This window comes from Crinia signifera, chromosome 1, assembly GCF_055691185.1.
Source record: "Crinia signifera chromosome 1, ASM5569118v1, whole genome shotgun sequence".
Classification (NCBI taxonomy): domain Eukaryota; kingdom Metazoa; phylum Chordata; class Amphibia; order Anura; family Myobatrachidae; genus Crinia; species Crinia signifera.
This window is the reverse complement of record NC_139217.1, coordinates 125576092-125602240: the sequence shown is the minus strand read 5'-3', so window position 1 is coordinate 125602240 and position 26149 is coordinate 125576092. Positions and strand designations below refer to the sequence as shown.

The 26149-nt window shown below is 44.6% G+C and overlaps 1 protein-coding gene across 3 annotated transcripts in view; it reads left to right on the top strand.

Moving 5' to 3' along the window:
* LOC146060135 (putative ATP-dependent RNA helicase DDX60) overlaps positions 1-26149 on the top strand; it is a 215099-nt gene that overhangs the window by 8774 nt on the left and 180176 nt on the right. For all 3 annotated transcript variants that reach the window (XM_083173076.1, XM_083173067.1, XM_083173058.1), the window contains exons 5-8: positions 1792-1981; positions 14731-15069; positions 18295-18408; positions 23942-24043. In XM_083173076.1, the coding sequence (XP_083029202.1) occupies positions 1792-1981; positions 14731-15069; positions 18295-18408; positions 23942-24043 (745 nt within the window). The remainder of the gene's footprint in view (positions 1-1791; positions 1982-14730; positions 15070-18294; positions 18409-23941; positions 24044-26149) is intronic.

The following is a 26149-nucleotide window of genomic DNA, read 5'->3' as shown; positions in this document are numbered from 1 at the left end:
TATAACAATGAGCAATATTCTTGTCATCATTCATTTATAATCTTAAATGGTGCTTCCACCAATCAGCATCTAACTGTCATGACTCATGAGCACCATTTAAGATTCTTAACAAGTGATATGCACCAGAGATTATATATGTCCACCCACCGCCTCTTATATATGTAAGGAATGTAAACCTTCTGGCCCCCTGTGCATCCTGACCACCTCATCCTCTTCTCCATATATACATACTGTAGCAGGTGTTGGGATTCTGTAAATCATGATGCTGCTGATGGTCTCCTGACTGCTGGCATCTCAAGCACCGGCATCCCATAACCAACCCCCACCTCACCCCCTTAGCAGTAAAACAAAAGTTTTAGAAAATAACTACCCCCCACCTGTAAAAAGCCCATCATAGTTCTGTATATTACCTATTATCCCTTCCCCACCTCCACTGAGGTCCCCCGCCAGGGGGTTACTTCCCCAATCCCCACCCCAATGGGCATATATACCCATCCCCCACATGCAGATCGCAGTGAAGCATGTGTCAGTTGGCAGGGGCACTGATAGCTCTGCCGGACCCTGATAAGAATGAGGGGCGTGACTAATTATAGGAGGCGTGGCAATGTCCCTGTAAAAAAAAAAAAGGACAAAAACAGCAGGAGCAGTGGGCGGCAGGTGGCAGGGTGCAGGTGGGATCGCACACCCACTCAGGGAAAGAGCGGACAGGCTGCCGCTGCAGTGGCCTCTCTCCCCAGCTCAGCACACAGCACTGAGCAGCATGCAATTTTTACGGGGATTGCAAAATGTTTTCACCTATTTTTCTGTGAAATTGTGGAAGTTTTAGTCATTTTTCACCCATGCCTTTCGTCTCCAAAAAACACCCGCAATTGAATACAGTAGTGATTAATTGAATACCCCCTATATGTTTCTGCACAAAAGGTAAGTTTTTGCGTGAAAAAAAGGGTACTTGTGTATTATCACGGTGCCCACCATGCCAAATGCGTAGAGGGCTATTCTGCGTAGGGAAATTGCATCGCATACCATTTTAGTGGCATGCGATCGTATGCAATTTTTTTCCACACTTGGATGGCATGCAATTATGTTTGAATGACCCCCCCACTATCCACGGCAACCAAACGCGTGGCGAGTGCAGCCGTCCGACCTTTTCATTCCCCCACTATCCACGTCGGCGTGGATTTGATTTTATATAGTGTGGCGAGCGCAGCAAGCCACCGAGCCTGAAACGTGGCGAGCGCAGCGCCACACTATGTAGATAGTGGGGGAATGAAAAGTTCAGACGGACGTGTTCCGCTGCACTCGCCACGCTTCGGGTTGGCGTGGATAGTGGGGGGGTCATTGAAACATAATTGCATACCATCCAAGTGTCTGCCATGGTGGCATGGCACCCCAATGCGATCGCATGCGATTTTTCGGGAGGTGCGATGCCATGCGTTGAGATGGCCTGGGGACATGAGCAGTGAATAAATTAACTTTAATTGGCCCATGTGATGCGATTTCCCTATGGTGCCGTACGTAGGGATTCTGGGCGCCGTGATAATACACAAGTACCAAAAAAAGTATATAATTGTATAGCTCAAGGACTTTAATTGGATAGCCTAATAATGACCATCAGGCATATATCCTCATTAAAGCCTTTTTTTTTCAAACAAAAAATGTAAGTGGCTAATAGGATACCCCCTATATGTGGTCAAAATAAAAGTATTTTATAATATTTTACAAAATGTCATAAAATAAGTGAACGGATACATATTTTATCATGAACAGTAATTCTCATTTTGTTTCCTTCAGCTTTGCAAGTCTACTTAATGATTATGTAGAATCTGAGTTCTTTGTCATTGATGGAGATTCTTTGCTAATAGCTAATGAGACCAATCATTTTCTAAAGAAAGGACAAGATTTACATTTCTTTTTCTTGGTGGAACGTTTCCTGCTTAATTTAACAACCAAGGGAGCAAGATATGTTATTGTTTTCTTTAAGGTTGGTTCGTTTTTAAAGTATCTAATAATGCACCTTATACTATGCATTAAGTTAAGAGGTTTATTACAGCCCAGCAGATGCCTTAAATGCTCAGCAATATTCAATGCATGAACAGGCACCATTGTCTATGCATGGGTCTTCAACCTGTGGCCCTCCAGATGTTGTGAAACTACATGTTCCAACATGCATTGCCATATTTTTTCCTATAAGAGCATGACAAAACTGTCAGTGCATGCTGGGACATGTAGTTCCACAACATCCTGTGGTCTATGGGAAAGCATTTCATCGTATGTATTTCATTCTTTAGCTGTTACTGATGTTCTGTACAGTTGCTAGTATTGTAGATTTATACCTTGCAACTTTTGTTCCTGTTAATATGCCTAAATCAGAATCAGTTGTAATTTTGTAAAGATTCACAAAACTACAACTTGTCAGTAGCATGTGCGGGGGCCACCCAGCATAGGACAAGGAAGCCCTGCATGCTAGGTCCCTGTCAGCAATAGCATCATTTTTCCATTTTCTTGAATGCTGGGGCCGATTTTTAACCCTAGTGGTTCTAAGTATTTTTTTTTCTTTATGAATATTTAAGAAAACCGAAGAAAATTACAGTATAAATTTATAGTATGGAGTGCATTATCTCATATATATGAGATATATATTGTATCACTTTATTCCTTATTTTTCATCTTCGTTCTGCATCAGAGAGATCAACACTATTAACCTTGAGCAGGATTATTCCCTGTCTCATTTTCTGTGGAAACAAATGGGATGATTACAGACAACTTGAGGATTGGGGCTGAGAAGCATTTCTGTAGAATTATGGTATTTTGTAAAACATGCACTTTTTTAAGTTGATAGTTTCTATGTCAGCAAGACTGGTGAGGCACTGGACCATGGGATTGCAGGTTGGGGCTGGAGCTAGCACGTTAACTGAAACTTTAAAAGGAAGCTTCTCCCCCCCTTCTTCCCAGACCAGGGGAATGTGTGCACCAGGGCCCGATTAACGGGGACGGGGAGTGTCAGGGTTCCTGGGCCCCCCTCTATCTAGGCCCCCCTTTGGCTGGCATGTATTTAAAAAAAGTTTTTTTCTAAAGGTTTTGTGCATGGAAGTGTGGGTAGTGCTGCAACTTCACCTATCTGCCTATGTGACAATGATTAATGGTGCTGAGCATCGGAAGCTGAGGCACACTGACTGCACAAGTGTGCAGTGCATTACTGGGAGTTGACTGAGGGGGTTATTCTGGTTGATTCGTAAGGCTGCAAATTCGCAGTCTTGCGAGTCGCGCGTGTTCCCATGCACAGGCTGCGAATGGATTTTTTTTGTTTTGTTTTTAATTCCATCTTTATTTAACTTTTTCCACATGTTTAAAACGTATAAATAAACAAACATTTTCTGGTTACAGTTCGTGGTCAAACATTATAGCAATATTCGTTTTCCATAGTGTATGTTTATCTTATCTTAAATGTCTTAAACGTTTTCCCAGATGTTCCTTCCTTGATCAACGTGGTCTATACATTCCATTTATGTAATTAACATCTTCTCCTTATCCCTATATCGTCTATATTCCTTTACCTATATCTACCGTGCTTTTTCTATATCTATATCAATTCTACTATCTCCGACCTCTTATACTGCTTTTACATTGCAGAAATGGGTAATGACACGGTATTCTTAAATGGGACTTTAAAACAGGTCTGAGCCTTGAGACCTTTCACATTGCAGGTGAAAACCGTTTTAAAAATCATTTAATACCATTCAAACATTCAACCCGTTTAACCCCCAAGGGACACGTTTCAAGCCATTGAAATAGAGCTGTTCAAACTGCCAAAAAAACGGCTTTAAAAGGTGTAGTACTCTGCTTTTTAACCGTGTTGAAATACCGGTTAACTTTAACCGGTAAATCAACTCATCAACTCTGGCACTTTCACATTGCAGCCTTAAACGTTTTAAAATGGAAAAAGAAACGGCAATATACCGTTTTAAAAGTGCGATGTGAAAGGGGTATAAGGTGCTTTTGTGAATCTTCATGTTTATATTATACTCTTAGTTTAAATTATTCTACCTTAAATATTCGTGCTATTCAACAATCTTGTGATAATAATCAAATCTATTAATATATCTAGTCTCCTTTAGTACTATTCTTGATTTGTGCCTATTATTTTAGTTTTGCAATTTCATAATCCATAGTGCATGTATGTGTTCTACTTATCTATTTGCTTGTATTATGAGCACGTTGATCAGGCTGAAACATTCTCTTCTTTCATACACCAGATATCAAGTTATTACATTATTGCCTTGGTTTCACCAACTGTACCATCATGCTTCTTAAACTAACCCTTCCCTCCCCCCACACTTACCCCGCCCTGTTAGGTTAACCTCACCAGATGTTTACCCAGTGATGTGCGTTGAGGTCATTGCCTGTGCACTGACCTCACCACCACCCCCCCCCCGCCGGACATGGCGGTGCTACATATGCAGCGGCCACTGGTACATGCGCCCCCCCCTCCCCTCCCACCACCCGGCGGACTCACCTGTCCTCGGCGGTGGCGGCGGCCAGTCCTCTCAGCGGTGAGACGGGTGAGTGACATCTGCTTTCTCCCTGCAGGCGCCGAACTCCCCGCTGCCCGCGTTGCTGCATCTCCTCTCCAGGGCCCTGCATGTATGTGATTGGACAGAGGATCCAGCACTGGATCTGCTGGCCCAATCACATCTGGGGGCGTGCATTTATACTGGTGCCCCTGTCATTGCGGCAATTTTCAATGGGCTTTTACATTGCTGCACCCTGCCCCCTGCCCACCCCTACCCGCCCCCCGCTGCCCGGAGTTTTAATGTTAACAGCAGGAGGCACCTTTCCCGCTGCCTCCCACCCTCACATGCAGCAGTGGGAGGCAGCCGGAGAGGTAGAAATGATGAAAATAATAAAAGAAGATATATAAATATCTTCTTTTTATTATTTTCATCATTATGACTCTGCCTCCCCTGCCTCCCCTGACTGCACGTCCCTGTGTTTACCTCTCTATCCTTCTTATATATCCTTCCTCAAAGAAAAAAGGGTGCTGCTCATATTGCCCCCCTTTTCTATCTCAATTTTCTAGTCTTGTTTGAAAATAGACTTATTTAAGCTGCCAACGGATTAACCCATCTGTCCCAGATCCTATGAAATTTCACTTCTGTCCCCCTAGCCAAATATATATATTTTTCGTGCTTCTTAGTCGAATTTACTAGGGCCATCCAGATATCTACTTGTGGTCCTGCCTTTGCCATCCAATTCCTGGCTATGCATATCTTGGCAAGGGTACACACATTGTTTAAAAATGCTCTAGTATCCCTTTCCATTACCATATTCTCAATTATACAAAGCACACATGTTTTTGGTGTGCAGCTATTTTTTGGGGATACCCATTGTACTTATTACTTCTATTACTGCAGCCCAAAATTTGGCCACACTCTGGCAAGCCCACAACAGGTTCCAAAATGTTCTGTTTTCACCTGGACATCTAGGACACCTGGTATCAGCCCTGCCTCCGAACTTAAACATGCGTTCCGGAGTCAAATAAGATCTATGTATTAAATAAAGTTGGACTTGCTGAAACTTTGCCTGGTTTGTTGCTTTGCTTATATTAATCAAAGCTTCCCTCCATTCATCCCCTGATATTTCCCCCACATCCTTTTCCCATTTGGTTTTTAATCCCAGCAGGCTGTCATTTTGTCTTGTATTTTGAAGGGCTTTATAAAAGAAGGAAACTTCATGTCTGATTGGGGATTTTTTAAGTAGTTTTTTAGTCAGTGAATCTTTCAGATTGGGTCTCGTTCTATTGAACTGAGTCTCCACTGCATGGCGTAGTTGGAAGTATCTAAAGAGGTATTTATTAGAGAGGGAAAATTCCGTCTTTAACAATTGAAATGTTCTGAACCCTATTTCATAGTACAACTGTCCCACCTCTAAAACGCCCTTTACCCCCCATATCCTCCGGATTTGTAAATCTTTCAACTCTGATAAACTGCGGGCTTTGTATAGTGGTTTTTCTTTGTCTATTCCTTGACTGCCCAACAGCGCCTCAGTTTGTCTCCACACCATAACTGTTTGTCTGGCTATATCGTGGGCCAACTACGATGCAGGTTACCGGACAACAACATTTGCTGAGGAGTATGTCCCGGAGAAATACACCCTATCATTGCATGTACTAAATCCTTCTCATTTTCCTTCTCTACCCACGTTCTTAAATGTGCCATTTGTGTAGCTAAATAATATATACAAAAGCTTGGGAGTGCCAAGCCTCCCTCGCTCTTTGGTCTAGCTAAGATGTCTATCCCTAGTCGGGGTCTTTTGTTACCCCACAATAAAGATTATATTAATCCTTCCATTGTACTAAATATTCGTTGGGGGAGATACAGTGGGGAGTGCTGTAATATATATAGCACTTTAGGTTGGATAATCATCTTTACTAAATTAACTCGGCCCATCAGGGTTAGAGGTAGCCTTCCCCATGGTCCTATTTTAGACTTAATATAATCTAGTTGAGGTGCTATATTAAGAGATTCAAATCTTGAAATATCCCTTGTAACCCATACTCCTAGATATTGAAATTCTTGTACCCATTTTAGGGGAGTTGATGTCATCGAGACCGGGGGGGGGGGGGGCAAGTACCTTCCAGAGGGAGGATACAGGATTTACTCCAGTTAATTTTTAGGCCCGAGAACTTCCTAAAGGTTTCAATTATCTCCAGGACTCCAGGCATTGCCTCATAGTGATTCTGTACAAATAATAAAATATCATCCGCATACAAGGCAATGCGATCTTCCCTTGTCCCTAATTTTAGGCCTTTAATTACTGGGCTTTCTCTTATTAAACATGCTATTGGTTCTATCGTTTTTGCGATTAGGCTTGGTGACATTGGGCATCCTTGTCGGGTACCCCTCTCAACATTAAAACCTGGAGAAATAAAGTTATTAACCGATACCCTTGCTTTCGGCTCATTATATAACAATTTTATCCAAATGATAAATACTGGGCCTATCCCTACCCATTCCAAGGCTTCCCATAAATATCCCAATTCAATGGTATCAATTGCTTTGGCTGCGTCGAGTGAAATCACTGCTGATTCCCCCCTGTTGAATCTGGAGGTGACAGTGTAATTTCCTTAAATTAGATGTTGTTGACCTCCCAGGCATAAAGCCTGTTTGGTCTGGGTGTATGATTTTACCAATAACCCTATTAAGCCTTGATACCAGAACCTTAGCCAGGATCTTGATGTCATTGGTCAAAAGGGAAACAGGCCTAAAAGAGTCCATTGACCCAGGGTCTTTATCCTTTTTTAATAAAATTATTATGAGGGCCTCGGTCATAGAGATAGGTAATGTCCCCTTTTTGTATAATTCGTTAAATAAATCTAGCAATTTCTGGGAGAAAAATTCACTGTTATTTTTATAAACTTCTTGAGGGATTCCATCCAAGCCAGGTGCTTTACCCCGAGGGATCACTGAGATTGCTTCCTTTATTTCTAATAGGGTTAAGGGGGCATCCAACATTTGTCTTGATTCTGTTGATAGAGTTAGATGTTTTATATGGGACAGATATGTATGGATCTTATCAGGAGTATACTTCTGTTGGGCTGTATATAGTTGGCGATAGTACTGTTTAAAGCTCTCAGCTATTTCTGGAGTCTGTTGGACCATTTCTTCCTCCATATTCCGAATTTCTGTCACTGTGTTTATTAGGCGATCCACTTTTGCAATATTCTCCAGAAAGCTACCCGGCCTATCTGCATTCGCGTATTTTGCATGTCCCCTAAAGAGCTCGCTGCGCTCGCCACACTATATAAAATCAACTCCATGCCCACTTGGATAGTGGGGGTATGAACAGGGTGGGTATACAATAAAAAATGGGGTCTGGGGGGCATTTAACATTGGACCCAATGTAAAATCGGGTCTCAGGGACCATTTAACATTGAATCCAATGTAAAAATCGCGTTGATCGCATCGCATGCGATTTGGTTGCATGCGATGCGATCGACCCGATTTTTCCGACCCGCTCAAAAAATCAGGCGCCCAGATAATACATAAGTACCGAAAATTTCTGTTCCCCCGGATGCCGCGTCCTCCAATTATCTCTCAAGCCCATCTCCTTGATCATATTCGCGAAACCTGATTTTGGGGTTCTACCTCTCATACTTGTGGAACTTTTCCTATCCAGTAGCGGATCCAATACAGTCCCCCCATTACAACAGCTTGAATATCAGGAGCTAGGGCCATAAACTCTGCCACCTTCTTAAGAACCTCGTAGTTAAAGGGTTGGGGTATATATACAGGTTGAGTATCCCTTATCCGAAATGCTCGGGACCACAAGCATTCTGAATAAGGGATTTTTACGGTTTTTGGAATATTTTTTTTTTACATACTTACCTGTCCCCTGGTGGGTCCCCGATGGTCCCTCGATGGTCCCTCGGTGTCCATGGCAGGCCTTCAGCTTCATCTCCGGCGTCTCCAGCGGTTCCAGGAGTGCATTGCGTGAGTTCCCAGGTGCGCCGGCAATATCACCCCGGCGCGCCTGGAAAATCGCGCAATGCACTCCTGGGACCGCTGGAGATGCTGGAGATGAAGCTGAAGGCCTGCAGTGGATGCCGGAGGACTAGGTAAGTATACAAAAGGGTCAGGGGGGGGGGGGAGAAAAAAAATCTAAATATTAAAAAAACCAACACGTTTTTTGGAATAATTCGGATAATGGATACTCAACCTGTACTACCATTATTAGAAATTTAAAGGATCCTATGCTGCATCTAATAAAGACATACTGTCCCATCTGATCAATTTGTACCAAGTCGGCAGAAAAAGGTATACCCTTACGAACTAGCACTGAGACACCCCTGGATGCCGGGGTAAAGGTAGAGTGATATGCCCAACCTATCCATGCTTTCTCAAGGAATAATAATTTGCCACCCACCAGGTGTGTTTCTTGGAGACATATAATATCTGAAATGTATTGTTTTACTTGTCGCATAACCAGAGCTCGTTTAACTTTATTATTCATCCCACTCACATAACATGTGAGGAGGCTATATTTAGCTGAAACCATGATTCCAACTGATCACAAAGGGGTCATATCTCACTTTAACTGGGATCCATAAGATAGCTGATCTTTTAAAGTAAAACTTTAACCTATCAAACCCTCCCATCTTCCCCTTCTCATCCCCCCACCCTGCATGCCTCCTTTTCCTACTGACATGCCTCCCCCCCCCCTCCCTTAATCCCATCCCTTCTACCAAAACACACATCCTGATCTTTAAAAGAGGGCAATCAATGTAATGGCTACCAGCTGGAGGGCCTCTCCTGCTCCTTACGCCATCACAGACATTAATCCCCCCATGTGACTGCGACCAACTTAGTCCTATTAAAGGGGGTGTCTCAACCTAGGGCATAGATATGTCAGTGTGGCTTAACAGTATTCCTCCTACTGTCTAATAGGCTCCCCAATCGATGCAACAATGGTAAACAATATACATCACAAGGAAAAAAGAGGAGGAAAAAAAAAAAGGAAAAATACCCCCCCCCCCCTTTTTTTACACATTTCACGTTTTGCGTCTTCTAATAACCATTCTCCCTATATCCTCTCTTGAATAACAAAATTAAAGAGCCTGGGACAGGAGAAAGGGGACGGAGGAAAAAAAAAAAAGAAATATCTAACCCAAGTCCCAACTTTCTTTATTCCTTGCCCGGGTATTTAGGAAACGTTCATTGTACGTCCACTTGGAAAGTTAGCGTCCAGCCATGCTGCTGCGTCTTTTGGTGTTAAAAAAAAATTGGTGTTTCCCTTGTGTATCACATGGAGCTTAGCTTGGAAGAGTACAGCATATTGAAGCTCCAGCTCTCTCAGACGCCTCTTGATTTGATAATATTGTGCTCTTTCCCGCTGTACTCCCGCAGCATAATCTGGGAACACCAAAATATTTGTATTGTCCCAGACCAATGGGCCTTTAGCTCTGACCAGCTTAAGAATTGCATCACAATCTGAGTAGTGTAGCATTTTAGCAATAAATGTGCAAGCTGGTGCTCCCAGTAGGGGTGCTCTCATGAGGACCCGATGTGCTCTTTCCACGGAGAAATATTAGGAGAAGGCCTCTTGACCATACACCTTTTATTAACCATTTTTCCAAAAACAACTCTGGGTTTGAACCTTCTGTCTTCTCTGGCAATCCCACAAATCTCAAGTTGTTCCTCCGGAAGCGCCCTTCCAAATCTATCATCTTTGTATTAATTAGCTTCAATTGGGTAGCCATGTTCTCAATTTTCTGTACCAGAGGGGTAACCGTATCCTCCAACGTTGAGGTAAGGTTTTCTACTTCCTTATCCCGATCCTTAACCCTTTTGCACTGATTGCCTAATCACGTCCAAATCCTCTTGGACCTTCTCAATTTTATTAGCTAAACGCCCCTCGCTTGCTGCTTAAGCATCTAGCACTTTTTGTACAGAAGGATTAGGCTGTTCTGGGGGAGTGACCGGAGGGGAGTTCTCTTCTCTAGTGGAGGGTGTTGGAGTGACAGGTTGTCTTGCAAATTTTTCAAGCCGGTTTGAGGCTGCTGCATTTTGGGTTTTCCCCATTATAAATTGCTAGGTATTTGACAGGCTTTTTATATATCAGAGGAGGTAGGGGGTCTCTGATAATAAGAACTGTCTTATTGTGGCCACTGCTCTATATGTCTTTGAGCGAGTCCACTACCCCAGCTAGATCAATACCACCAAGCTTTTTACAATTGTCAACGTCAAGAATATTCCCAAATTTGCCTTTGGTTCTCAGTTCGCTGGCCTTACAGTCCCCAATCACTAACTGGCCAGTCCAAGTGGACAAAAATAGAAATGCAGCAGAGATTGTGTATTACTCAGCTTCTCACAGCTCTTCCTTGCCAGACCGTTGTTCTCAGTTAGCAGCGGTACAACTGCTTTCCCAAAGTGCCCACCTCCACAGCCGTCTCAGCTTCTGCCTTCACAGTGATCCGGCTCCCCCCTGGTACCTCCATCATGCTGCCTCCCTTCTCTCCGACACCCACTGTCCGGCTCAACTGCAGCAGAGAGAACCACGGCAAGTTTAGCATGCCTCGTCCCTCCTGCAGCACTCCTTGCTCTCCGTAGCCATGCGCCACCCCCCCCGCGAATGGATGTTTAACATAAACATCCATTCACATGCTGTGGGGAAACACTCACATCATTCGATGCACTGAGCAGCCTTACATATGCATGCACCCTCAGGAGGAAATGGGCGGGCAGCTGCCATCATGGCCTCATCACCATGAAATGATGGGCATTCCCATATGTTAACGGAGCTGCCCTCCCCCGCCCGCTGTCCTGGGTGAATGCACCCAGTGATCCCACTATTCACAGTGGGTGCACGCACCCAGCATGCACGTGTGCAGAAATGCGCATGCGCACAGTCTGACCATCGGTCGGGCTGCGAACGTATTCAACAAGAATACCACCCTAAGTACCATGAGACTTTTCCCAAGAGGTCAGAGGCTGAGAGGCTTGTGCTGAGCTCTGGTGGAGCTCATCACATGCTGAAGCAGTCTGTGGTATCCTGCGTTCCCTTTCTCAAACAGACAGATTGGAGGTTACGGCGGAAGAGAAGCTAACAAAAGTTGCTCACACATTGAGCTTAGACCAGCACATGGTCAGTGCCAGGGACTCGGGGAAATGTATGCAGAGATTAACCCACTCTTACGGAGTTAAGCTCGGCATACATTTCTACACCGAGTACCTGGGGCTGAATGAGCGTCTATAGCATAATTACTGTAAACACGGTGGCGGGTCGAGACTATCGGCCACAAGGGTATCCACCCTAATGGAACTACAGTAAGCTCTGCCTACTGTACACAATTAAAGTGGAAGAAAAGGCTGACAGTAAATGGCAATGGTGCTTCACATATCCATCTGCAGCACTGTACTGTAGTTTTCATTATTGGAGCAGTCACCACCCAGCTGTGAAGCAGTGTAATCATAGGCTTGCGCACAGGGTGTGCCAGGGGTGCACAGGCACCTCCTAATGACCGGCACCCCCCCTGCATGATTGTAGCCAGGGCCGACATCGCAGTTGAACAGTGTGGTACTCTTTACTTATCACGGCGCCCACGATTCTGATCGCGGTCATCGCGGGTAAAAAATCGCGGGCATCGCATGCACTAAAAAAACGGGTGCGATGCGACCAACGCGATGCCCGCGATTTGCCATAGGGAACAATGTTAAAAGTCTCAATTGACCCGTTTTTACTGTTCAGTGCCTCAATGGTCCCGATTTTTGCTTAGGAAACAATGTTAAATGGGCCACAGAGCCCAAATAGGCACCCTGAAGTGTGAAATGACCCCCACAATTGTTAACGCCACCCCACGATCAACGTGAACCCGAAGCGTGGCGAGCGCATCGGTACGCGTCCTCCGACCTTTTCATAGCCCACTATCCACGTCGGCGTGGAGTTGAGAATAGAATAGTGTGGCGAGCCTGAAGCGTGGCGAGCGAGCCCCGCGAGGGGACGCGGATACCTGTGAAGCCCGCGAAGGGACGCGTTTACCTGTGAAGGTATCCGCATCCGCTCGCCACGCATTGGGCTCGGTGGCTCGCTGCGCTCGCCACACTATTCTATTCTCAACTCCACACCGACGTGGATAGTGGGGGTATGAAAAGGTCGGAGGACGCGTACCGGTCGCATCGCACCCGTTTTTTTAGTGCATGCGATGCCCGCGATGGGCGCTGTGATAAGTAAAGAGTACCAACAGTGTTTTTTTTTTCCGGGAGCAGAGCAGGGCTGGCTGCAGTGAAAGATGTGGCAGCATGATACACACTCAATTTTTAGTGACGACCATGGCTGCCTGTAGGGGGAGCTGAAGTGCACATCTCCTCTAAGCCTGTCTCAGGCAATTCTGAACACTGCTGTGTGAGGGCTGGAGGACTTCCTGCCTGGTGATTAGAATGTGCCGCAGGGCTGTTGCTTATCGGGAGATGCTGGAACAGGGGGGTACAGGTATGTTACAGTATATGGGCAGTCTATGACTTGTTTTTTTTGGGGGGCGGGGGTGTGTGTAAAAAGTTGTTCTTATATTGGTCTTTAATGATGTTTTAACATTTTTTTATTCATTAATGATGCTGGCTACTTTTTATTTTTATGTCAAAAAGGTGTGTGTGTGCGAGTGAGTGAGTGAGTGTGTATCAGCTGTCTGTATGTATACTGTATAGAAGGGCTGTATATATGTATAATATGTATGTGTGTGGGAGGGGACTCTGTCAGTGGCGTAGCTACGTTTTGGGCGCCCCCCCGCCGTTAGGAGGGGGGGCGCCCCCGCCGCCGCCCTGCCAAGCACCCCACCGCCGCCGCCCTGCCAAGCACGCTGCCCCTGCAAACCCCCCCCCCCCCAATCCCCCGCAGCCTTACCTATCTTGCTGGTCCCGGCGGCTCCGTTCTTCTGTTGAGGACCACCACAAAATCGCCGCCCCCATTCAGCAGACAGTTTCAGAGAACTGTGTGCTATATGGGGGCGGCCATTTTGTGGTGGTCCTCAGCAGAAGAACGGAGCCTCCGGGACCAGCGAGATAGATAAGTCTGCAGGGGTTTGGGGGGGGGGGGGTGTAACTATAGCACAGCAGCCCCCGGCGCCCCCACATGCATAGCGCCCCCCCCCGCGGTGGCGGCGGTGCTATAGTTACGCCGCTGGACTCTGTGTACACTACAGTACATCTCTGTGTGTGCATGCTGTGCCTGTATGTGTATGTATATGTGCATGCTGTGTGTGAGTGTGTATCAGCTGTCTGCATGTATACTGTGTGTTATACTGTACTTGCCTATACTGTACTTGCCCTGGTATACAGTACTATGTAATGGCTGTGTGATATGTAATATGCATTACGGTGTAAAGTTTTTGCACTGTCCCTGTTTTACAAAAATTTGTTGAACCCTGACATTAATGTGGAATGGGCATTACGTTGTGCAGCATTATGTGTGATGGGCATAATGTTGGGTGGCATTATGTGGAATGGGCATTACTGTGTGTGGCAAATGTGATGGCCTTTATTGTGCATGGCATTATTTATAATGGGCATTACAGTGTGTGGCATTATGTTTAATAATAGGTGATGATGGACACGGCCAGTAGGCGTGATGGACACGCCCCTTTCCATGGTGCACCCCCTAAGAAAATGGGCTGCGCACACCCATGAGTGTAATTACACGCTTTTGCCATACTACGTCTTAGTGCACCATAACGAGACATTTCCCATGCCCCATCAATGAAACCAATAGTTTTGCTGGGTTAGTGCTCCTCCTTTTAAAAAAAGTACTGGCATTATGGGAATACTGGGGGAAGGAGCTTTCTTTCTGTTACAGTTTAAGTGCCAGCTCCCGTCCCAATCTGCAATCCCATGGTCCAGTCCCACAGTTTGCGGCAGAAAAATGGATTCAACGGTAAGTTATTAAATATCCTATTTTTAATCAGCTTTAATGTGAAGATCTGATGTATTATTTACTGTGTTAATGTATAAATAATATTCCATCACAATTATAACATAGTAGATAATGTCCAGACAAAATAACAAAACATAACAGTATTGTCAACTCTGGTGGCTGTGCAAACCCATACGGAGCGTCACATGAATTGCTTTGTCGAGCGCCATCTAGCGGTTGCTGCTGTGCAAGGCACTTGACTTCTCCACTTAGAGGTGAGGAGTAATATTAGCGTTTTATTATATAGGATTTAACTTTTCTTTATGTTTGTAGGATATGGAACGAATGTATTTCCAGTGGCCTCATTTGATGTCCCTGCGTACCAAGCTTCTGCTGCATCTACAGCAAAATACAAATAACATTGTACACACATTTTCCAACTTTCTTTCTGAGGAATGGAAAAACTTTCTCAAGGAACAACCACCTTACTTTTTAATGGTCTCTGATACAGGAAAGAGCTTTAAACAGACCCTTTTTCTAGATATGCTAATGCTAAGTACTCTGGGAAGCCGAATTGATGTTGTGCTCATTGCTGGACAAGAGTCTGACCACCTCAGAGTGTATGGATTTCATGCCAAATCATCACATTTTCACACACATTTTATAAAAAAGGTGAGAGCAAATGAAGTATATTTTTGTAGTAAAAGAACCTTTTAGAAGGTTATTCCCATAGCAAGGTGTATTTTGCCTTTGACAGTGTAGAGATAGTCATTGCTTTGTAGCAAACAAGTTAGCAACGTGAGGTGAGAAAAAGAACAGAAGCTAGAAGAAAGCCACACTAGTGGATCACTAGTGGATCATCAGTGGATCTATCTAACCTTCTAAAGTGGACAGGTGGAGAAGTTGCCTATACTCTAGCAATCCGCTTCTAGCTATAAATGTGTGATACTGTACATTAATGATAGGTAGAAGCTGATCGGTTTTTAGGGGCAAATTATCCACATCATGTTTACTGGCATTTCTTCTCCTCTCCAGGAGAAACCCAGAGAGGAGATGCTGATGATAACTCTGGGGAGCAGAGCCTTGCTATCCTCATCATTAGGATGAGGATGTGGCCCGTTGTGGCATAATGCAACAAATTGCAGGATTGTGGTGAAGGGATAGGCAATTCCCATAGATTTGTGTAATATTGGCCTCACTTTCTTTCCACAGACACACAATTTCTGGTAATATAATATTCTCCTCATACTGCCCACTTTACTAGCAAGTGGGCAGGATGCGTAAGAACCATTCACATTCTATGGGGTTTGGGGGTCTACCTGAAAATTTAGGAGTCTCATGGACGTTCCAAAAGAGTAAAGGTGCCTACACACTGGGCGATATTTTCAGTATCATTCATTTTGGCCCTTCTGAAGGATATTGTTCAAAATATCGGCCAGTGTGTATGCAGTGAAGGATGAATGATGTGCGCTCCCGCAGGTTGTTAACACGAGTTTCTGTCTTCTGTAAAGGCAGGTCAATTTTGGCTATATCATTCACGCAAAAGCTGCATATTACCGTACCCTAGCTAGATCGTTCCTCAATCATCATGTTGTTCAATGTGTATGCACAATATCGTTTGTCCCGGACACTGGAAAGTTCAAGGGTAATTGTACAACAATACCATTCACTGAACACATTGTCTAGTGTGGAGGGCCTTAAGTATGACCAACATGTCTTCTTTAGAAGGTTTGATACATTTGGCTCTAAGAGTTAAGCCCCATACACACTAGGCTATACTGTCAACAATATCATTCAGAAAGGGGCTTCTGAGCAATATTGTTCACAATATCGTCTAGTGTGTACACTCAATATCATTAACGATGCGCACTCCCATACGTCATTAACTTTGATTGATATCTTACAACTTGGCAATATAGCCAAACAACCTGCATGTTTAGCGGTCCCCCGTGATGTCACTGAGATCACTGGTGGCCGATATCGTTCAGTATGCATGAAAAATATTGGATATCGTCTGTGGCCCCTGTCATGTAGTGTGTATGGGGCTTAAGTTACAAGCCTTATAACAATACAGAGTAATTACAGTTTGTGAAGTTCCTGTCAAAATGATGCAGGATTACTGTGGTATATCGCACACCATCATTTATATATCCATCTTCAGTCATACTTGCATACTTTTAAAAACTAGTTTCAGGGAGATTATAGTTTTGCATGCGCCACCCAAAAGGTGTATCTGGTTCCATAAATGGACCAGAGCCAGATAAAGTGGGGGCCCAGGGGGTCAGTGCCTCTGGGCCCTCTGGCTAAACTTATATTTATTTTCTTCCCACTCAGAACAATATACAGGGTAATAAATGTGATGCAATAAACTCTAAATGCAAACATAGCCATACTTGCCTATTTGTGAAAAAGCATGTCAAAGAGATTGTGAATGTGGCACCTATAAGTGCAGTGCATGTGTACATTGGCGAAATTTGTGGGTGGTAAGCCAGGTACGAAAATATAATATGGGCCCCACTCCTCCACTCCAACCCAAGTTCATAATATACAACACGGCAGTGGGTGACAGAGTGAGACAGAGAGTGACAGGGAGAGGCAGGGGATGCAGAGTGTGGCAGGGAAAAACTGTGTGACAGAAAAAGGGTGACAAAGACAGCAGTGTGCCCCTTATTCCTCAATGGTAGTTCTGCCTCTGGACATCTCCTGTTATATCTGAGAGGCGCATCATTAAATGAGTTAAGGCCCATACACACGTAGCAATTTTTGCCTAATTTTCAATCATCTGACTAGATCACTTAGGGCATTATTTTGGTTAACTCTTTCTGACAAAATACTTCTTAGATGGACAAAACCATGTGCACTGCAGGTGGGCAGATGTAACATGTGCAGAGAGAATTAGATTTGGGTGAGTAATTTTGTTTCTGTGCAGGGAAAATACTGGCTGCTTTATTTTTACACTTCAATATAGATCTCACTTTGAAGTAAAACCCCACCCAAATCTAACTCTCTCTGCACATTTTGCATATGCTCCCCTGCAGTGCACATGTTTTTTTCCATCTAAGAAGGATTTTGTCAGAAAGAGTGAACTAGAATAAGGCCCTGAGTAATTAAGCACAGATCACTCTGTTTGTTTACTCCCAGGTGAGGGCGATGCTTGGCCCTGCAATCAAAATCTATTCAGATCACCAGTGTTCTATCCAGAGAACACTGGTCATCACAGATCACTCAGCATACATCGCTGGTGCATTGCATGTGTGTCAGTGATGTGCGGTGATCGATCTGTGTTTGAGCACATCACTCAGCATAGAGCGCTTGCCGCCCCATGTGTACAGGGATTTACAGCCAAATGTAGATGAGCCCCAAAGCAGTCAGTAAGATCTACTGTACTAGTTATAGAATAGACACTGGTACATGTCAGGGCTTGTTGCTGTATTGTGTTTTACATGTGAATGTATATATCCCTGATTTTGTTTTTTCTCCCAAAAATGTAACAGCTGCATAATGTGGGTTAGGTTAAATCAGGGAGATTGCTACTATTTCAGGGAGTCTACTGCAGAATGCAGGAGGGTAGGTAACTCAGGGTTGCCAACCGTCCCGGGATGGCCGGGAGGATCCCGAAAATCGGGTCCCCCTCACGTATTCCGGCGGTCCCCTTCCCCCCCTCATTTACCTGCATATTTAGCTCCAACCCCTCATCGCTGACCCGCATATTGTGGGATTTGCATCACTGGGGACAGCGACTGATGATGTCTCAATCAGGCCCCGCCCCCAGAAGTGATGCTGACAGTCTCCTCTCCGGGGTTCTCCCGGAGAGGAGACTGTAAAAGTCGGCAACCCTGAGGTAACTATGTTTTCAGTTCTACTGGCAACTCATAATTATTTTCTTAATTTTCCTAGAATGACAAATATTTTAAGGCTGGTCTTGAAAAAATTATTACCTTACAAAAGCAGGCTGAGATGAAATTCAAAAAAGCTTTCCAAGAATTCGAAAAAAAGCAATACAAAAATCAGGTACAGTTGTTTTTACTTTTACTACATTCTAATATTAACAGCCGCTATTTGAGTGATAATGATGATAAAGCTGCAGACTTATAATCTACATTAATAAAAGAGCTCTCAAATTTACAGTGCAAAAAAAAAAAAAAAAAAACTTTATTTATAAAACCTAAAATAATTAAAAAAGTAGTTTTGTTTAAGGCAACACATGATTATAATAGCTGCATAGTAACAGATGTCCAAAGGGTGTAATGGTTCTAAAAACATTGGGCGAGATTTATTGTGTTGACCGTTTTTCCGAAAATGCGATTTTTGCTCAAATCGCCCTTTATCGCAGTTTTTTAAAATCGCATTTTTTTCCACAAAGCGAATATTTAATGAGGTGTGTATTCCGGCATGAAAAGTGTGAGTAAGTGCGATGTAGGGCGATTTTCGGGATGAAAAGTGCGATTTTTTTAGTCATGAAAAGGTGCGATTTTTTTAAAATGTGCGATTTTGTGATTGAAAAAAAAAAAAAAAATTGGCGTGAGGTCCCCCCTCCTGTACATAACCAGCCCCGGGCTCATTGAGCCGGATCTGGTTCCAAAAATACGGGAGACAAAAAGCGTAGGGGTTCCCCGTATTTCTGAAACCAGCACCGGACTCTTGGACCGGTCCTGGTTCCAAAAATACGGGGGACAAAAAATCTGGGGGTCCCCCGTATTTTGAAACCAGCACCGGGCTCCAACAGCCCGCAGTGTCATGCCACAGCCGGTGGACACTTTTTACACAAGGTCCCTCGGCCGTACCATGAGCACCGTGGCTGGTCAGCCTTGGACGGGGTACCTGGAGGAGTGGGGACCCCCCCAATAAAGGGATCCCCCCCCCCAGGCTTCAACCGTCCAGGACTGAAGCCCGGGGCTGTCACCGGCGTCTCAGTGTATTCGCTGGCGCGGCTGCTGGCGGGTCGCCAGCGCGGATGTTCTGGCGACCCGCCAGCCAGGATGGGACCTGACCCATCTGTATAGCGGTGTAAAAGTGAGGTGTGTGTGGATGTGTGTGTAATAAAGTTTTACTTTCCTGTGTGTGTGCTTTATTTTAACATTCTTTTTACAGGTGGACTACTAGTCCCAGCGGGCCCATTAATGCCCCGCATGCTGGGACTTGTGGTTCTCCAAGTCCCAGCCTGCGGGGGGAGGTCTGCTGGCACTTGCAGTTCTCCTGTATTAAGCAATGTTAGGAATGAGAATTTAACCCTATCAGGCCGGCGTCCAATGGCCAGGGATGCCGGTGACAGCCCCGGGCTTCAGCCCTGGACGGGTGAAGCCAGGGGGGGGACCCCTTTATTGGGGGGGTCCCCACTCCTCCAGGTACCCCGTCCAAGGCTGACCAGCCACGGTGCTCATGGTACGGCCGGGGGACCTTGTGTAAAAAGTGTCCCCCGGCTGTGGCATGACACTGCGGGCTGTTGGAGCCCAGTGCTGGTTTCAAAATACGGGGGACCCCCAGATTTTTTGTCCCCCGTATTTTTGGAACCAGGACCGGTCCAAGAGTCCGGGGCTGGTTTCAGAAATACGGGGGACCCCTACGCTTTTTGTCCCCCGTATTTTTGGAACCAGGTCCGGCTCAATGAGCCCGGGGCTGGTTATGTACAGGAGGGGGGACCTCACGCCATTTTTTTTTTTACTTTTTAATCGATTTGGGAAAAAAATGAAAAAACGGCCGTTTTTGCGATAAAAATCGCCAAAAACCCACCATCGATCTCTAATAAATGTCACCCCATTATCTTGTTCACACTCGCTAAGAATAAAATAAAAGCTAATAAATGGAAAAAATTATCAAAAGTTACAATCTACACTGGTGCCCATTTTGGGCACCAGTGTAAATTGTAACTTTTGATAATTTTTGAATATGTAGTGGCAGACACTTTTTGAAATATTAATGTTTTTCAACTTTGAATGCTTATAAAAACTGTTACACTTCACTCACAGCAATGCTTCATATATCAAATTAAAGGAAATTTAATGCTGAATTCTGCAGAAAGAGAGGTCAAATATTTGCATGACAAGAGAAGTTACAGTATGCTACTTTCAAGTCAGACAAAGAAGCACAGATGCGTGAGATTCAAAAAGCAGATTGTAGTAACAGCTACTACTAGCCAATCGGAATCGTCGTTCTGAGGACCATTGATCAGCTGTTGTATTTGAGCAGGTGCAAGGTCATGTTCAAAGGTGGGAAAGGTCAGTTTGGCTGTTTCATTTTGCAGAATAAAGTTGGTTACTGAAGTGCATTTATGGTTGGATGTTTGTGTGTATTGTTTAGTGCTATTGACAGTGTAAAAAATAAATAAAACAATGTCGTCCAGGGAAAGTGGTGACTGGTCACCCAGGAAGAGATCTAGGATTGTTGTTTTATGTGAAGATGATCTTGTATGCAGCAATTGTGAGAGAAGTTGGTGGGAATGTGACAACATCAGAAGTACAAACGTTTTGTTTACGCTATGAGGAAACACAATCTATACAAAACAAAGAAGGAAAAGGCCGGAAAAAGTGCACAACAGCTGTTGATGATAGTACAATAAAACAAATTTGTGTCAGGGACAGATGGATGTCATCTGCAGCCATTAGCAGTGAACTGAATGCAATTAGTGTTTTTGTCAGTGCAAGACCGGTACGGAGAAGACTAACGGAGGTTGGCCTAAAAGATAAGATTCCCCGAAAAAAGCCATTGCTGAATAAAAAGCAGTGGCAAAAAGGAATACAGTGGACAAAAGAACATGGACAGAAGTTCAGTGGGAACAAGTAATATGTAGTGACGAAACTAAGATATCGATATTTGGTAGTGATGGGAGAAAATATGTGAGATGTCGCATCGGGGAAGAGGTACATCCAGATTGCATTCAAGCGACAACAAAGAATCCTGCAAGTGTTATGATCTGGGCATGTATGACAGCAGATGCAGTAGGCCGCCTTCATGTCATAGATGGTACACTGAACAGTAGAAAGTACATTGGCACCATCCTACAGCCAAAACTTCTACCTTCTATCGGGGATTTTTTTCCACATAATGCCCCATTTTTTTCCAAGCAGGATTCAGTTCCCTGCCACAATGCACGGATATACAAACAGTGGTTCACAGAGAATGACATACAGGTTAGCCAGGAAACAGCCCAGACCTGAACCCCATAGAACATTTGTGGTTCCGTTTGAAAAAACTGGGACACCTGAGGCGTCTATCCAATAAAAGAGAATTAATTGAGGTTATAATTGACTCATGGCACCACATAATAAAGAAGGAAGAGCTCCAGACATTGGTTGGCTCAATGCCACGTCACTGTGCTGCTGTCTTGAAAAATAAAATATACCCAATGAAAGACTGATATGACAGTGACATCATAAGTACACAGGGATTTTCACCCAAAGGGTAGTTTTTACTGCATAACTACTCTTGTAATGCAAATATTTGACCTCTCGTTTATTGTGTTGAATTTAGCATTAAATTCCCTCTCATTTGATATATGAATCACTGCACTGCATGAAGTGTAACAGTTTTTATAAGCATTCAAAGTTGAAAAACATTCAAATTTCAAAAAGTGTCTGCAATTTTGGCCACCAGTGTATATTCCCTACCACATGTACATGCACACTCATTCTAGGGTTAATTTTTTGTTAGAAGCCAAATAACCTACAGTATATTTTTGGATGTGGGAGGTCCAATGCCCTGAAGGCGAGCTATGATGGCAAAAAGTGCCGATAGCTCGCCGTCAGTGTATTCAACTCCTTCCCCTTCACTCGCTGTTTCCACCTTGCATGTTACCTAAAATGTTGAGTGTGGCCATTAAAACGGCGGGGCTCACCACAAAATGTGGCAGACTCGCTGCATTTGTAAAACAACAGAAAAAAAAATTGTGGCTGTGCGCTAGTGTACACTCTTAAAAAATGAACAATTTATTCTATTAATGACTCATCAATTTATCTTAAAATATGGATCAATAAGACCCTCCACACTTATTAGATCTATTATATTGAGGGAACTCAAATCTGAGCAGCAGTCAAGCTGTGGGTACTCTACCTCAGCAAATGTAGTAAAAAGTAAATAGGGGGAGAGGACTGCACTGAGACCTGGGTCCCTCTATATGACAGATACACCTGTCGCAGAGTTTGAAGCAAGGTTCTAGTTTAGGACCATATATGCACACTAGACTTGTTAAAATTAAATAATAATTTTAATCCTAAATCATAAAAAATATATATAAAAAAACAATACAACAAATTACATAAAATATACAAAAAAACAATACACCAAATATCTCAGCGCAGTCCTCCCCCCCTATGTCCTTTTCGCTGCATTTGTGGCGAACCTTTCATTTTAAGGAGATCGGTGAGGATTTGCCCCTTACATTGTATACGGCCAGAGACTCCCAACTGCCCCGCCCCCCCCCCCCACGTGGGACACTCAGCGGCACTCGGGGCCATCCCAAAAAAATGAGACCGTCCTGTGAAAATAGGGTCTGTTGGGAGGTATGGGAATGGGTGCATATGCAGCCTATAGAAGCCAGATTGAGCTGCATGATAAGGAAGGGAGTGGATTCCATTAGGGAGCCAGCTCTCTAATTATCACAGCCTGCACTGGCAGTCCTGGAGAGAGGGAACACCTTCCAATGATACTGCCTTATTTGTTTGAGAATGACAGGTAGGACTTCCAATATGAAAGCACTGTCAGTCACATAGCTGCCAGTGCAGTCTCGGACTGCATCTGGCTTTACTGATACTGAGCTGGGTGGCGTATTTTACCTGAAGGGTTGGGTGAATCTGGACCTTATTCTAGTTCATGTGCACCATTGCGAATTCTCAACAGTGAGCAATGTTTCAGAACTGCGCATGCGCATTTCTGCACATGTGCCGGGTGCGATCGGCCACTGCGAACAGTGTTCACAGGTACTCGCACCCACTAGTGCAGGCGGGGGGCGTGTGGCAGCGGCAGGTATGACCCAGTGACGCGGGTGTCAGGGGCAGCCAGCTGACATCACCGGATGTCAGCTCCCTGCCAGGTCCCATTCCAGAACACACCTGACAGTGTCTTAGTTTTGCATGTACCTTCCACATCACTCGATGGTCGGCGACCATCAAATGATGTGGGTTTGGCCCCGTAGGCTGCAAATTGATGTTTATGCAAAACATCCATTCGCAGCCGTGTGGGCGAAATCAGCCTGTGAAAGGGGGCGGCAGCCTGTGCGAGCGGCGGGCAAGATTAAAAAGACATGCAGCGCTGCATGTCAACTAGAATAACCTCCCTAGTATAGGCAAATATACAGCAGTCCCAACAGGTGCCTTAGGAAGTAGTAAAAGTGTCAGTGTTTTAAAACGATCTGTCAAAGTCTCTGATCCTTGGCAGCTCTGACAAGCCGTCCATTAGGAAATACTAAATATATCCCATTATTTGCGGAATCCAATGTTATTTCCCTTAATATAATTGCTATAGAGAAAGCTGAATCATCAAGATCTAATAACAGGTGTTTAAATAAAATAAAATTTGTAATAATAGTTGAAACTTTTTGTTTATTTTGTAGATATCAGAATGTATTTCACTTCTTGCCACATGTCTGAATGGGCGACCAGACATAAGAGCCATCGCTTGTGTTGTTTCATGCTCCATAGCACTGGGAATACAGGTAATACACTGATAATGTGCAGGTATGATCTTCTTATAGTAATATCACATGTAGAGTATTCTCTCTCTCTCTCTCTCTCTCTCTCATTGGGCCAGATGCACTAAGCTTGAAAAGTGCTAAAATGGAGAGAGATAAACAACCAAACAGCTCTTGCCTGACATTTTGTAAACACAGCCTGTGACATGGCAGGTAGGAGCTGATTGGCTGGTGCTTCATCGCTCTCCATTTTATCACATTTGAAGCTTAGTGCATCTCTCTCTCTCTCTTTCTCTCTTTCTCTCTCTCTCGTCAAAAGTTTGGTCACACTCATTCAATGTTTTTTAGTGGTGCCAGTGTGCACGCTCAGAGAGAGGAGGAGAGAAGAGAGAGGGCAGGAATGGGATTAAAAATAGGCCCTGGCATTTAAAGTACACAGGCCCACCTTGGTGTCAAAAGTGAAGGATGTAGTTGTGCATGCGCCGAAGGGGTGTGGCCAGGCCACTCAATAGGGGGCTTCTCCCTCAGTGTAGTGTTCTACAACATATACCACTTCTACACATTATGGGCGGGATGTATTAACATACATCGCCGCCCCTCACCACGCCTCTGCCCCAATGCCAGGGCATATGTACTAACATATGCGGCTGGCATTGTGGTGTGGTGACGGAGGCCCCCCGCGATACCTGTAATGTGGTTTGCGGGGGGTCTCCATCACCTCCTGGCCTCTGCGGCATCTCCGGCATCTTCTCCTCCCCCCATGCATCCGGAAGGACATCCCCGGCAGTGAAATGCTGCTGGGGGAGGAGGAGTAGCACAGAGGACGGGGAGGGCAGCGGGCTGCGATAGAAGCCCATAGGTGGCGATACCATGCCTGCCGAAGACTGTGTGGCCTGGTTTTGGTCAATTTGAAAATGTTTTAAAGGTTTTACCCCATTTTCGTCATACTACATGCAACAAAATAGTAGACCCCATTATACTTGCCCATTACACATCATGCCAAATAGATTGAGCCAAAATTCACATAATGCCACACGGATTGAACCAATATTCACACAATGCCACACAAATTAAGCCAAAATTCACAATATGCTTATTACAAGTTATGCTACATAAGTGCTGCTTACCTACATGCACGTTGCCAGGCGATTCCATGCACGTTGCCAGCAGCTGCCAGGAAGAAAGCTAGAGCCACGAGCTGCCCTGCTGTATTGAGAGCACTGCACGGGATACCCATTGAGCCTCCGCCTGGAATAATGCATTGACAGCCAGGCAGACAGCGGCGAGCTGCCCGGCTTTATTCAGAGCACTGCTCAGCAGGTCCCGGTGATTTGAATTGTCACGCTGCCGGGTCCGCGAGCCAATCGGAGAGCACGGTCCAGCAGCCAATCAGGAGTGGTGGCTACAGATTGGCTGCCGGACCATGGCCCTTATTCTGATAGTGCGTACTTTTCCGAATTCTTTCGGATGGCGTTTTTTAGCCGTCTGCGCATGCGTGGAGAACGCGACGCGCATGTGCCACGCATGGTCTCCGTACTTGTTCTCACTAATACCGTACAGAAATGTGCACCGCAATCACTCGGGCAATATGGGTGTGTTATGGGCGTCATGCGGAATGACACAGGGGCGTAGTTTCAAAGTGGGCTAAACTGGGCGGAAACATGGGCGGACACGGGGGAGTACACATATTTGGGTAGGCGTGCATTCGGACAGCACGCCGAATGCACGCGAACAAAAAGGGAAGAAATGTGCGGTGTCCAAAAGGCTACTCTTGCTTTGCGGACACCACTCGGTCATGCGCTAGGCAATCGGAACGCCTAATCAGGACGGACGCACCTCAACCAATGTCACCTGAACACAATACAATCACATACTTTACCCATTACTTGTTAATTACACGCTTCTCACTGCTACAATTGGAAGCATTGCAGCTTAAAGGGAACATTACATGCTGCACTTGTCACACACTTTTACACTGCAAATAATGAACACAGCTTAATATTATTAATACTAATACACATGGCACTTCTGCATGTATCAATTAATACAGACATTTGTGGGGCCAAAATAATATTTATTAAAGACACTTTGGTAAAAATGTAAAAAACAACACAAAACAAATGGGACCAT